General features: G+C 38.5%; 1 protein-coding gene across 4 annotated transcripts in view; it reads right to left on the bottom strand.

Annotated features, from left to right (window-relative positions):
* The window catches only part of gabrg2 (gamma-aminobutyric acid type A receptor subunit gamma2), a 117,018-nt gene that overhangs the window by 40,087 nt on the left and 62,027 nt on the right, over positions 1-14,904 (bottom strand). For all 4 annotated transcript variants that reach the window (XM_062048725.1, XM_062048727.1, XM_062048724.1 and 1 more), the window contains exon 6: positions 13,798-13,935. In XM_062048725.1, the coding sequence (XP_061904709.1) occupies positions 13,798-13,935 (138 nt within the window). The remainder of the gene's footprint in view (positions 1-13,797; positions 13,936-14,904) is intronic.

Below are 14,904 nucleotides of genomic sequence, written 5' to 3'. Positions count from 1 at the left end.
AAGACTTGAGGGAAGAGAGGGGGATTAAAAAGTAGGACACAAGAACACAGGTGTGTAATCTCATAAATACATTTTGTCCAGCTTTAAACTGTACCATGGTTTAAAAAAGTAGACCAGGCCCGCCTTAGATTTTGGTTTATATTAGGAATGGGCAACATAACTGACTGAGCTTTAACATTGATATTTGGAATTGATTGTTAATTAACTGTGTACTGAAGCAAAACAGAGTTCTCTACCTGGCTGTGGCCAGCAAAGGCTCTGTTGATTCGGTCTCAACTAGTTCGCTGTCTAAAAAAGTCCTAAAAAAAGTTACTTTATCTATTGCAACACCTTTCCATTTATTTTTTTTAGCACATTTTACAAAAAAAAAAATTCAAAACTGCTGCTCAGAGCTACACTTCCAAAACATAAGGTGTCCTAAAATATATTAATTTAAACAGTTAAATGTACTAATATAAAACACTGTAGGGCTGAACAATTTTGGAAATAATCTAATAATAATAATCTAATAAATCTGCGGGCTATAGAGCGTTTTCTGTTCGGGCTCCAGTACTATGGAATGCCCTCCCGGTAAAAGTTAGAGATGCTACCTCAGTAGAAGCATTTAAGTCCCATCTTAAAACTCATTTGTATACTCTAGCCTTTAAATAGACCCCCCTTTTTTTAGACCAGTTGATCTGCTGTTTTCTTTTCTCCTTTGCCCCCTCGCCGGGTTATTCCGGTTCCGGTGACCATGGATGAGATGCTGGCTGTCCAGAGTTGGGACCCGGGGTGGACCGCTCGCCTGTGCATCGGTTGGGGACGTCTCGGCGCTACTGACCTGTCTCCGCTCGAGATGGTCTCCTGCTGGCCCCACTATGGACTGGACTCTCACTGTTATGTGGATCCACTAGGGACTGTACTTAGAGGGGGTGTTACCCACATATGCGGTCCCCTCCAAGGTTTCTCATAGTCATTCACATCGACGTCCCTTGTGTGGGCTCTGTGCCGAGGATGTCGTTGTGGCTTGTGCAGCCCTTTGAGACTTTTGTGATTTAGGGCTATATAAATAAACATTGATTGATTGAATTGCAATTTCTTTTCTCAATATTGCGATGTAATATGCGATTGTATTTTCGAGGTAAATATGAATGGTTTAATCAGGGTTTTATGCTGCCGATTCCGATCATCTATGAATGTGATCGGCCGATATCCACATCGATACCATTCACATGTAGTAACTGTTCATTTTTCAATGTATTTATGGTGAGTACTAGTGACAGTTTGACAATATCAACACAGTATTTAAAATGATTCTTTATTCTCTTTTATTACATAGAATTGTGTAAGGGTTGCCCTTTTTGCCTTGCAATGGCCAAAGGAAACATGTGCAAAAGGGCTGCGGGCCAAACATGCATGAGTGAGGAATTTAGCCCCATACTTACATATATAAAGTAGTGGAGATCATCACATTTAATACAGAGCCACTAGTTAGCCTTTCGGACATGCCATAATGATGGTTTGAGCTTGAAGAGGTCGATATAAATATGTATTAAATTTGTGGCCACCATTTGGCGGGCAAAAAGAAACAACTCGGCGGGCTAAATTTGGCCCACAGGCACTACATTGGGCACCCCTGGTGGAATCAAAAACAATGTCAATAGTAGACAATAACTAAACAAAAGCAAAAAAATACTATCTACTAATCATTAAAATCTATTGTTTTTTTGCCCTCAAAGTCATCCTGTTTCCAGGTAACTAGATGTTTAATATGTAAACATTAAAAAGAAAAAAACTAAAAGATTTTGAGAAAACAAAAATTGCTCTAATGTTGATTATATACTGATACTACTACTGGTATCGGCACCTCCAATTATCTTACGTGCCGTGTATTTATTGTGACAATGCTGACAGCAACATTTTCTCCTTTCTGAAGACTCAAATTAATCTAATTGTTAATGTCCTGTTACAGTAATAGCCGCTTAATTTCTGTTGCAACGCGGTTTCATCTACACTTTTTAAACTTTTCTAAGCACTTACCGCACACATTCCTGCGCCTGGCTTGCTCTCTGTGTGTAACATGTTTAGTCTCGTCCTCCAGTGATAATGACACTTGATAAAGGTAAGAAATGCTGTTTTTTTCCATAATGGAGGTGATTATTATTAGCTTAGGGAAGCTGCTTCACACTGTGTATGGAGACACTAAACATAAACGTGTCAGCCAGAGGGGATCTACGGGTGTGATTGACATTAAAAGGCATTAATTGACAACGGCGATCACATACTTTTCACTTAAATTGTCCGATACTGATTGGTGGCCGATCAATTTGTAAATCCCTAGTGTAAAATGTTCACATGCATTGTACAGTGTGCAAGCGCAGGTGTGCCTGTGCGTGTGTGTGTGAAATTGGTATTTAACTTGAGGAAAAGACGCTTCTGGCTGAGTCACAACACTTGTCCTGCCCGTCACAAGTATTATCAGAGGAGGAGGAGGGAAGAAGAGATTAGAGAGACAAGCTATAACAGGAGTGGTGTTGCACTGTGGCTAATGGATTGTTTCGGCACTCCTTAACCTCTTTTCTCTTAATAAACACTGGGCCATCTGATTAAAGAGCTGCAGCAAATTTTTTTGCTCGTTAATTCACTGTTCGAAACACTGCGTTCTTGTTTTGTAAAATCAACACACATCATTTAGTGTCACACTTTTTGATGAGTTTCAGGATTGACTTATCACAGTAATGTGCTCCTACTTTATGACAAGCTTTATAAAAGGAGATACAGTGTATCGGTAACAATAAACCAAACCATTGATGTTTTATTACTTTGCGTCTCCTCACCACTTTTCTTGATTAAACCAAGTGGTCTGTGACAACGCACCGTCTCTCATGGAATGTGAAAAACTGTTTCCGCGTTAGTCTGTGCCACAAGCCTGCTTATATGTGTGCTTTTACTCATCACTGCAGTATCTGTCAGCTGCAAAGTCACTGGCTAATGTGATCTCTTAAAGGGATACATCAATGCTAAACTTCATTGCTGTACTAAATTGATTGTTATTAGGGCTCTGCAGCCGAGATGCAAGGACCCTCTTGGAATTGCGTCTTCTTCATATTTTTCTTATTCAGACAACTAAACTAGCTTATTGGGGGGTTTAAAACACTCAGAAACTCACCAAAATGTCCAAGTACCTGTATCCTTCATCCTAACATAAAGAACATGGAAGAACCAAATTGCTTTAAGACGCATAGGTAGTCAGCACGTCAGTGCTATGTAGGTTTTTTTTACATTAACATGTCATTTTAATGGAATGGTAAAAGCTGTCTCTGAATATTCTAAACCATTCACATATTTGTTGAGGCCGAATCAATAGCACCCCTGCTGTTAGCAGACGATAATTGCACTACATTTTTTCTCAATGGCTTCAAAACATGATTAATCAACTATTAGATTCCATGCAAATGAGCCATCTCTTAATGATTCATCAATTAACATACTGTGTAGTAATTGTGAACAATTATACTTTTTCAAATTGCTTCAAGACATGATTAATCAACAGTTAATTACACAAAGTAGGACAAATTCTAAACAATCAAATCATTGTCTTATTATAAGGCTGACTGTTATTATGTTTCATAGTGTCTAATTATTTCGCCTATGTCCATAATTTATTTTTGATCCAGTATATATAATGTAAAAGTACAAACACTTACTCTACAAATTACAACCTAAAGTTAGATTTCATAAAAAATATGATTTTTGTAATTACAGCCTAATAAATAATTTGAACCTCTTATGCAATTGAGATTTTTTTCTAATACAGTAATATTTTACAGATATTTTTTCATCATTTTTACCAGTTTTAAAGGATTTTTTAAATTATTTATTTTAGGATATAATCAGTGAGAAAACTGACTGCTGTGCTCTCTAGCACAATTCATTTAAAAACACACCTTGACAGTGCTTTAGATAAAATTGTTCAAGTTTTGAGCACATAAATGAAGTGATTTTAAGTAAAACAAATACAAATGTTCATGGATGACATTCTGACTGTACAATTGCATTTGTGTCTAAACAACGGGGGTCTTTTTTAAAGTTAATTTAAATAATGCAAAGATTGATAATGTGATTAATCAAGATTAATCCAATTTCAAAACTGTGATTATTCTGATTTAAAAAATAATAATTATTTGACAGCACTAATATTTTTTTCTATAAATGCATACCCCGCCTTCCGCCCGATTGTAGCTGAGATAGGCTCCAGCGCCCCCCGCGACCCCGAAGGGAATAAGCGGTAGAAATGGATGGATGGATGCATAGCCAGGATGTTGCAGATCAAGTATAAATGCACAAAGCCCTGCTAATGTCACAGTATTTTTACACTCAGTGGATTCTATAGTGCATGCTTTATCTTTTTGCAGCAGAACAGTAAATATTGTGCTTGTTTATAAGTATGTCTTTATGGATTAAGGTTTATGTCTCTATTTGCAGCAGCAAGGGCCTAAAGATAGAACAAGAATGTGCTTGGTCATGCTATAAGGGGACTGTTTTTTTTTCCTCCTCAGTGCATTCATTGTTCCTTTCAACTACAATGCTGCTTCACTCCCCTACCCTCTTAGATTTGCCCCCATCAACGAATCATCAGTAAATTGTGGAGCTCCGGAATCGGGACAGGGCCACTGATGTGTCTCGGGGCTTTCTCCACTCAAGCTGAATCACACAGGCGGACGCACACAGACAACAAGAGCCGCATGCCATCATGGCTTTTGGAAGGTCACTCTAAGAATAGCTTTTTTTTTACCATACATCAGAGGCAGACAAACAGAACGTGCATTATTTCATGACGCGCTCATCTTAACCCACGCACACAAAAACAATATGTAAATGTGTAGCTTTGTGACTCATTTGCAAATTAACCATTTAAGTCATGCTTAAATGACAACATTCTACTCACTATAAAGACAAGAGCAACCAAATGGGACAATCAGTCAGGAAATTTTTTTGGACCAGAAAGCCTCCAGCACATCAATGATGTGTTTTAGTTTTTTTTTTTAAGATAATTTAGAACTATGAGTAACCGGCATGGAGAGATTCCTCAGTGGAACTAAGTAATGAGAGCGTACGCGCAACATTCACTTCAGTTTTCTGCCATGTCTCTCCTTTCCATATAGCAAATACATGTGTTGTAATTGTATGTGGCAATACAATTGATTTTTATTATAAAGTACACTATTTGAAATGAAAAAATAAGATTAAAGACTAAATAATTATTTTTTGAAATAATGTTTTTAAAATGTTATAGATTGCAATTGTGTTGTTTAATGACTCTGCTTCATTTATTATCATTATCTTAAAATTAAAATTATACCTGCTTCTCTATTGTTTGCCATCTTAATAACAACCTTTAAGACACTTTTTCCAAGGGCTCTCTTGTGTGTTGCAGTACACTTCAATACGTCACTGGCGGGAGATATTGACAGGAGGAAAAGCTCTGTTTCTAAAGAAAATAAATCTAGACACAAAATATTAAACAACCCATTTTGTAAGCGGGTCCATACAGTAAGCGTTGCAGCATTGTAATGCATTTGACTACTAATACTTCGATTCAGACATGAATCGCAGTATAACTGTGTATATAATTCTGGATATTAAATAACCTTTGGCAGTTTTTGACCATTTTATACAGACTGAGCAACACTGGTAAGATAGCAAAGCTAAAAGTAGCCTTTCTTTCCCAAATTAACCATAAACATACAAGCAAAGTGATGCCCCACAGTTTTTCATTATAATATTTTTTGATAACCCTGTGTAAAATACATTAGTTGATTTAAAATACTTTTTTCAAGCAATTTTTTTAAAATTTGGGATTGGTATCTTTCCAATTTGAAACGATATGTACCAGTTCCAGGTATCTGGGAATCAATACAGGTACTCAACGGTACAAATGTTTGGTACTTTGTGAGTCAATGTAGTTAAACATGTTAATTTGTTTAATAATAAAATCTACACATTTTTAAATTAATATTTAACACTGCACTGATAATGATAACTGTGCTGTCCAGTTGTTATATTGTGATTTCTTACATTTCCGAGTCTCATTTGCAAGTATAAATGCATTCATTTCAGTTTGTCATCTGTGTGTTGCAGTAGTCAGGAAGTTGTCTTTGCCATTACGTTTAATGTGCCAGTCTTGTCTTTTGTTGAACCTTACACTATGTTGGCCTGTAAGTAATAGTACTGTAATTATTACACACCGGCTGTTTGATTGTAACATGCGTCCTAGTTGTATTTTTGATTATAATGTACATAGCCATTGAGCAAGAGCATTTTGAAAAATTACAGGCTTCTTTTGATCGCTCTCTACCAGGCATGCTTGCTTTGTTGGCATGGAAAATTGCAACAATACTTAGAGGCAGTCTGCTATGAATACCCCCGTTTGCCTGTTTGCCTATCAAACAACGGTATTATTTTATTTTACGTGAATCGGTACTTGGTAGTGCCAGCAGAATTCAGTCAGTACCCAATTTGGTACCAAGCCATAGTTCTAATAGTATATACATTTATTTTATAACTAATAGGGGTGTGAATCTTGGGACACCTAACGATTGATTCCAATTCCTGGGATGACGATTCCCAATTCCTAATTTCAACACAATTCTCTATTCGAAACGATTCTGGCAATGTATTACTGTACATCATAATTGTAATGAAACTTTTTCGTAACAAAATACTGGTTAGAAAAGTTCCTGGTTGCATGGAAGTGGTCTAAAAACATATTTTAGAAATTTGATTTTTACAAAAAAAAATTATATAAATATATATAATTTTTTAAATACATTTTTAAAACTTCTGAATTGATTTAGAATCGGGAGGAATAAGAATCGCGATTCGGAGGTGATTTTTTTTTTGTGCACCCCGAATAACTAAGACCTTTACCTTTATTTAATTGATTTTTACTATTGCTGATAGGTATACCAAATTAACAGGTGTATCATTGAGATAAATTCAACATTAGCTGTCGGTTTTGCCGGTCTGCCTCCCTTGTCTTTCAGCTTGCTATTCCCTCTGCAAGCCTTGGAGTGTGTGTTGGCAAATGCAGGTATAGTCTTGCAGGCAGTGTTGATGTGAAGTGACATGTTGAGCGAGCAAGCCTTTGGACACTGGCTGAGCAGGACAGACAAATATAAACAGACATCTCCTTTATTAAAAGCTAGCACTGCACCAACAGCAGCAGATGGCATGCCAACCCCCAACGCACCTTCCGTCGTAAAATCATATTACTTTTAAGCATGACTCATTTTTTTTCTATCCAACAAATCAGAGCACAGTTGAGGGATGACGGCAGGTGCCGCCGTGAGGAGAGCGGGACAAAGAGAGAGAATAGCTTCTTCTTGCTTAGTCCGATTCACCTTTCTGCTTATCTCCAGCTCCCTTACCTGACATAATCTAACACAGCAAAGGGCTAAATAGGAGTAGTCCCCAAACTTTTGACTCATCCTTAAATCCTCCAATGAAAAACAAGCCTATTTCACATTCAGCTTTTCTAAATAATTTCTGCAGCAGGATGTACTTTATAGACAGGCTGGCTCTTTAACAGCCTGCGCGTATAGGCAGATGTTGCGTTCGCCCAACTGGAGGTAGGTCAGAAACCCAAAGTGAATGCAAAATGAGACAAGGGGTCTCTCAACCGCAGTCAAGGTTCTCCGCGCTGACAAGAGAGCAGATGGCGATTTGGCTGTCGGCAGTAATAACAAACCAGATCAGAGAGGCACGCTACGAAGTCTTCACCGCATCTAATCCGCCTACACAGATTGCCTTTTTCATGATGTCACTTGAAAGTGCTTTGATTAAAAAACGAAGGGGAGAAGTTTGAAATGGATGTTTCTCCCCTCCACCCCCACTTAGTTCAAGTACTTAATGTTGCTTTAAATAATGCAAACGCATACAAAAGTTGAAGATGTGCTCATTTTTTAACATCACCATTATAGCACTGGATTATCTAACAGGGATAGCCGCTATCAACCTCTCAGCCTACACAAACATAGCTACATAACTACACTAGCGTTACACACTGCACTTTTTTTGGAATTTTGCCTAACGTTCACAATCACAAAGTTTTTTTTCCCGCTTTCTAACATGTACAAATTGTCTCGTTTTTGGGTGGGTAGCAATGCAGCTAATGGGAACAATTCTACCTCTAAATCACTTTTAAAAAAATGCATTCCAAAACTTGCCAACAATACTTAAACAAACTGTGCTGACATTGTTATTGTAAGAGCGAACATTTAGGAACTATTTTTCTAGCCGTAAAAGCTAGCTACGGAAAAAGATAAGATAGCAACTGTGTCAACACGAAACGCGTTAGAGTTTGCGATAATGCGATAAGACACCAATCTGTACTGACTGGAAAACATGAACAATGATATTACAGCATCTGTAAGGTATTAGCTCACATTTTATGTTTTGTTTGTACACAGCTAGCCAGACAGCGTATGTACTATAGTTGTATGGTAATGTGCTGCATGTATCATGAATAATATTAAAGTGTTACTCACTCGAGGGACAGTTGTGCGTTTGGGTAAGCATTCCATTTATGTCGAAATAGTATTACTTCAAGTTCCACATTTTGCAGCTTTGAGTCATGCCGACCTCACGCTCTCGGCCTCCGTCTGCTCCAACGTCTCACCCTTCCTTTGTGCTCGCTTCTATAACCAGCAATTCATCCTCTGTATTGTCAGCTTCAAAAAGATAAGGTTGTTAGTCCCCATTTGTCCAAAAATGGTTGTCTTAGTTGTCATTTACAAAGTCTGCCATGATTACAACACACACACACCTTTGTTTTTGGAAGTAGGAACAACACATTTGTTGCCAGAAATCGGCAGTGCGTTGTTTTGGGAACGGAAATAAATGCGCTGAAGAAATTAGTCTCGGCAATGATTAAAATGATCAAATACGGTAAATATTGTACATATTACATATTGTTACGAACGTGTCTGTTACTACATCATATATAGACTAGCAGTGTGTTTATAAAACGTTGATGGAGGGTTTTGAAATTATTTTAGAGGTCTTTGATGTTCGTCAATTACAATTGCTGAGTCTCATGTACTTTGCCTCATGTCCAGTCAAAATCAAAAGTGTTTAAGGAAACATCAAGTTTGTATATGTGCTGCAGTGGAGGCAGCCAGTATGTTTGGAAAAAGTTTAATGGTGACTAGGCCCGGGCCGAATGTCAATAAGTCAACAAATCAAACAATAAATGAAAATTAGGTCGAAATACTCTGTGTGTGTTCGTTTCCTTAGTCTACCGCTTCAAACAAGGAGGAAGGGATCTTGCTCTTTGCATTGCTCTCAGCACCTGAGTGTGTTTATTTAACAGAAGAATTAACCGAACAGATTGTGCCCTTTTTCAATCATTAACAATCTTTGTCTTGGTGGGCAGAGGGCTGGACTTCCAGCTTACTTACACAGGAAGCAAATACAGAGAGCCTTGTTCCTCGCGACTCAATGAGAAGTTCTGCAAAGTAACAGAAATTAAAAAGAAAACATATGATGACAAAACCAAATGTCTCATTGTGGTAATAGTTCAGCTTCGACCCGGATGGGCAATATGAGCCCATCAACAAAGATGAACAAGCAAGAATGTCGTGATCACGCATAAAAAAAAAGACAATCTGATGTAGTTTTTCCAACTGGGAAAAAAATGCACTTTAAAGGGTAACTGCACTTTTTTTTAGAATTTCGCCTATCGTTCACAATCATTACGAAAAACATGACAGTGGATGTATTTTTTTTGTAATGCATTCTAACTCGTAAATAAACGTAAATAAAAGTCCACTTACAACGGAGCCAATGGGAGGTCCTCTAAACTATGATGCTACTACCACAATGTTCGACTGTAGGAAATACACAATTATTTTACTACTCACTGACCATTATCGGACACTTTTTTGTGAAAAAGTATGTAATTGCCTTTGTCGATTAATGCCTTTTAATGCCAATCACAAATGCCGATCCCCTAAGGCTGACACAGTATTTATTTTTAATCCCACAGTTTACATGCAGCTAGCAACTAATTATATGTCTCCATACAGTGTGCAGCTGCTCCTCCAAGCTAATAATAATTACCGACGTTACGGAAAATGTACCACTTCTTAGTATCATCACTGTAGGACGAGGCTAAACATGTTACACACAGAGAGTAATTCAGGAGCAGGTATGCTAATTGATAAGCGGCCTGCTAAAATAGCTTTAAACAACACCAAGAAAGGGCAGCACGGTGGAACAGGGGTTAGTGCATGTGTCTCACAATACGAAGGTCGTGAGTTCAATCCCGGGCTCGGGATCTTTCTGTGTGGAGTTTGCATGTTCTCCCCGTGACTGCGTGGGTTCCCTCCGGGTACTCCGGCTTCCTCCCACCTTCAAAAACATGCACCTGGGGATAGGTTGATTGGCAACACTAAATTGGCCCTAGTGTGTGAATGTGAGTGTGAATGTTGTCTGTCTGTCTGTGTTGGCCCTGCGATGAGGTGGCGACTTGTCCAGGGTGTACGCCGCCTTCCGCTCGAATGCAGCTGAGATAGGCTCCAGCACCCCCCGCGACCCCAAAAAGGGACAAGCGGTAGAACATGGATGGATGGATGGACAACTCCAAGAAATAAGTGCTTAGTAAATTTTAAGAACCATGATACAGCAGAAAATAAAGTTATTAACATGATATTACAAAGTAGATTAATAAGGGTCTACATAGAAGATAATATAAGAGCAACCGTTGGTGTGTCATCATTGTCACAGTCAGTACACAACACAGAATAAGAGGGCGGTTCAATCCTTAAGTCGTTGGTGTCGATACCATGTGTGGTATCAGCATATGATAACTACGGTAGTGATTAGGTCAGTGTTTTTATTTTCTAAAAAATTTTTTTGGTAACGTTTGAGAGCAGAAACCTAATAATTCAGTGTTTAAAAATTCAGTGTACAAATATGCAGTGATGAAAAATTCAGTGTAGAAAAATTTACTGCTTCGAAAAGCAAGACCCACTTCCGGTAAATTAAGACCGAAGCAATTCATCCTGTCTCAGAACCAGCCAATGAGGTGTCAAATTTGAAGTCAATGACACAGGGCTTGCAAGACAGCATGAAAAAGGCGGTTACCAGGACTACCTGGGCATAATACAACATAATAAACATTTCAATGCGGCGAGCTGGATGTTTCTTAACTACAGAAACGATTCCAATGATTAGAATCTGCACTTCTGAGTAGGGTTGGGTATCGAGTATCGAGTATCGATTGGAACCGGGACTAACTTTCCGATTCTCCCGGAATCGTTCAAAAGTTTAAATTTCGATTCCTATTTTCGATACCAGTCCGCCGACCGGAAAAAAAAAAAGTCCCCCGAACCGGAAGAAGAAGACGCTGAACACCAACGAAGAAGCGCCCACCGCCGGAAGTGTTAGCATAGCCGAGCGAGTCAGTCAAGCTCAAGCATGGATAGCGGGCGTCGGCGGTCGAAAGTGTGGCTTTACTTTACAAAAAAAAATGAAATAACCGCGAAATAACAGAGCTCCATGTCCATCAAGAAACGAGTGGAGAGAGAGCTGCAGATGTACCAGGACGTTCCACCGATACTTATGTCTGACGACCCTGATGCATGGTGGTGGAACCAACAAAAGACTTATCCTTTGCTGTCATATCTCGCTTTCTCCTATTTATGTGTTCAAGCTTCTTCCACACCCAGCGAACGTGTATTTTCCACAGCAGGAGACACTATCTGTCCAGAACGCTCACGCATCCTGCCTGAGAAGGCGGATATGGTCATTTTCCTAAACAAGAACTGTCTCTGATTTTATACTGTACCTGCTGCTAATCTGGACTGGGTTTTGCAAGTTGTTTCTTATTGTTTATTTGCTTTTCTGCACCAGGTTAGCCCATCAGTGGGAGCACGGTAACATTTTAAAGTACCTGCAGCATCATACACTTGTGTGTGTAAATGTGTTTTCATGAGGTTTCCTGCAGCATCATACACTTGTGTGTAAATGTGTTTTCATGAGGTTTTCAAAAATAAAGCTCTCTTGAGGAAAGTGTACCCCTGGGAAAATGTATTCATAATTTATAATATTTATATTTAAGTTCATATATTTGATATTTATATTCTAGTTGAAAACAGCCCTGTGAGGAATTTATAGTAAAGTTCATAAAAAGTTAATAGAATAAAAATTTGATGGAGAATGTCAGACTATTTCATTCAGAAAGACTGTAGGTTAGCTAGCTCATTTAAAATATTCTAAACTTTTTTTTGACCCTGCCTCTTAAAAGAATCGGAATCGAGAATCGTAAGGAATCAGAATCGGAATTGGAATCGTTCGAATTCAAACAATACCCAACCCTACTTCTGAGTGACATAAGGGTTACTAGGGTAACCATAGAAAGGTCTGCTCCATGCAGACGAAGCACGGGCAGGGTGGGCGGAGCATGTTTACCCAGCAACAAGCCTGAGATGTGTCAGACGGAGGCAGATTTCTACAACAAAGTTCTGCAGAAAAGTAATATTATATCGAATGTATGGACATTTTTTTACTCTTGGCGTTTGTTTCACAGTGTTTGTTGCATATTTGTTGTTCTTGCTTGATTATAAACCATGTCGATCAAGAAGGTGTTCTGCAGTTGAGAAGCAACGTTCGTATATTCTCAATATTCAGTGTTTTATTGTTCATAGTTAATATTGTAAATCCCACATTTGGTATTTCCATGTACATTCTGAATGTCTTATTCAGTAAAAAAACTACAATTTCATTCCGTTTTTGAGGTGCTCTGTTTTAACGCTTTTAGTATCAGTCCTTATTGTGTGAGTGTTTATACAATCGTGTGAACAAATATTTTTCTTTTTTGCAGAATCTTGGAATTTGTTCACTAATGTACAGCAACCTCCGCTGTTTAAAGTGCTGATAAAAAGGGATCCGAGCACATACTGTAGATTTGCCTGTGGTGGGTAGTGCTGCTTCAAGCTCAATTGACCGGAAGTGGGTCTTGCGTTTTAAAGCAGCAATTTTTTCTGCATTAAATTTTTCAGCAATGGATTTTTTTACACCAAATATTTTAACACTGAATAAAAAGAAAAACATATATTTTGTAATTGAATTTGAATTTGTATTCAAACCCCAATTTTCAAAACAGTCAATTTTTAAACAAACATTTTGCTAAGACTCCTTTTTTCAATAAAATTGTCAGCATGATGTGATGTAAAAAAATTCAGTTCACAAAATTCAAATGCAAAATATTCAGTTATTTAAATTCAGTGTCAAAAAAAAGAAGCTATTGTAATAAAGACACAAATTACCCTCCATAAATCAGTCCTCCCTGCTTCAGGCTCCAAAGCTTTTAATTATGAAGTTGTAACAGCTTCACTCAGGGCGACAATTGTACTACCTTTTAATCATAACAAAATCACCACCAAAAGTGCTCATTGGCCTAAAAAACACCTTTATCAAAGTTTGAATAATGCACATTTTATAGTCAAAACGACCCTCCTCAAAATGCTTGAAGGCATTGGCGTGCATTGTTGTGCGTGCTGGATGACGTAATTAATGACTTTTAAATGTTTATATGAGTTAATACATCAAAGGTAGATGGTGACAATGTGGCACGCCTCCTGCCCATATCAGATTAAATGTCACTGCAGCCAATATGGCCTTGCAGATTCAATACAGCTATCACATGGAAATACACAAAACAAACACCTGGTATCCAGTATGAAACACTTCTCCTTTTTAAACAAGTGTTTCTTGACTGGCTAATGTAAATAATAGGGAAAAAACCGCTCTTACCTGAAACAGTCCTGACAATCTCCGATGTGTTCCTCAGGCCCACAAAGGAGAACTGGTAAAGCCTCCAGGAGCGGATATCTCCAACCTCCACTGAGCTCCTCTTCCACTTGTACACAATCTCCTCCCTGGGGTAGCCATCTGTATAGGAGAGAGGCAAAGATGAGAGGCAGCGTTGGTGAGGGGAAGGATTAGTTAAGGCGCTAACAGCACACAACAACAAACATTTCCATCATCCCTTCCAGAGGTTCCCTCTATAGAGTTGTTCACTTTCCCTATTCAATATAAAGCCAAAGCGCTCCTGATCTGTTTTATCGCACTCAAATCTAGTTATTGTAAGTCTGCGAGCTTACAAAACAAAACCTATTACATAACAAACTCTCGTGCGTCCAGTTTTCTTGTGAAATCCAAAGGTGGCTACAATTAAAATCCCATTTGTGAGCAGTGACAATTCTCTTTAGATTTACATCGAATGCCGCCCTCAGGCTGGTGGCTTCAAAACAGCACACATGGACTTTCCCTTCGAGTAAATGTGAATAAACTTGAACAAATGGCTTTATGGGGAAATGGCTTTTAGGCATCGAGTGTGATGCTGTTAGATGGAGGGATGTGCCCAGTTACCACATTAAAGCCAGCCCGGGAGGGAGTCCCAGGCTGGAAGCACATCTGGGAAAGATGATTGATTCACTGTCACTTTATAGATAGATAGATAGATGGATTCAAACAGGAGTTAAGAACACGCAGAGAGAGAGTTCCCTAACCCATCCATTTTCCTCATAGTCGATCAAGTCAAATACATGCCCCATCCCTAGGTGAGTGGATAAGATCCAAATATTCATAGGTATCATCCCTTTTAAGAGAAGGACTACCTGTTTCATATTCAGACTGCTTTTTCTTCGCTTGTTGCTTTTGGAGGTATTTACAAAGCCTTTTTCCCAGGAGACTAATCCCATGGTGCTTCTCTCTGTAGATCTATAGAGACCTCATTAGCATAACTTTACCCCTCTACTTCTAATCCCATGTGGCCAGTGAATATTTTTTTTCTCCCAATGTGTAGTTCCTATTGCAGCATGGTCATACAAACACTTGCAATCATTCTGTCAAATACAG

The sequence above is a fragment of the Entelurus aequoreus genome, linkage group LG05, assembly GCF_033978785.1.
Source record: "Entelurus aequoreus isolate RoL-2023_Sb linkage group LG05, RoL_Eaeq_v1.1, whole genome shotgun sequence".
Taxonomy (NCBI): Eukaryota; Metazoa; Chordata; class Actinopteri; order Syngnathiformes; family Syngnathidae; genus Entelurus; species Entelurus aequoreus.
Note: the sequence above shows the minus strand (reverse complement) of the source record. Positions and strands in the feature narration are given on the sequence as shown.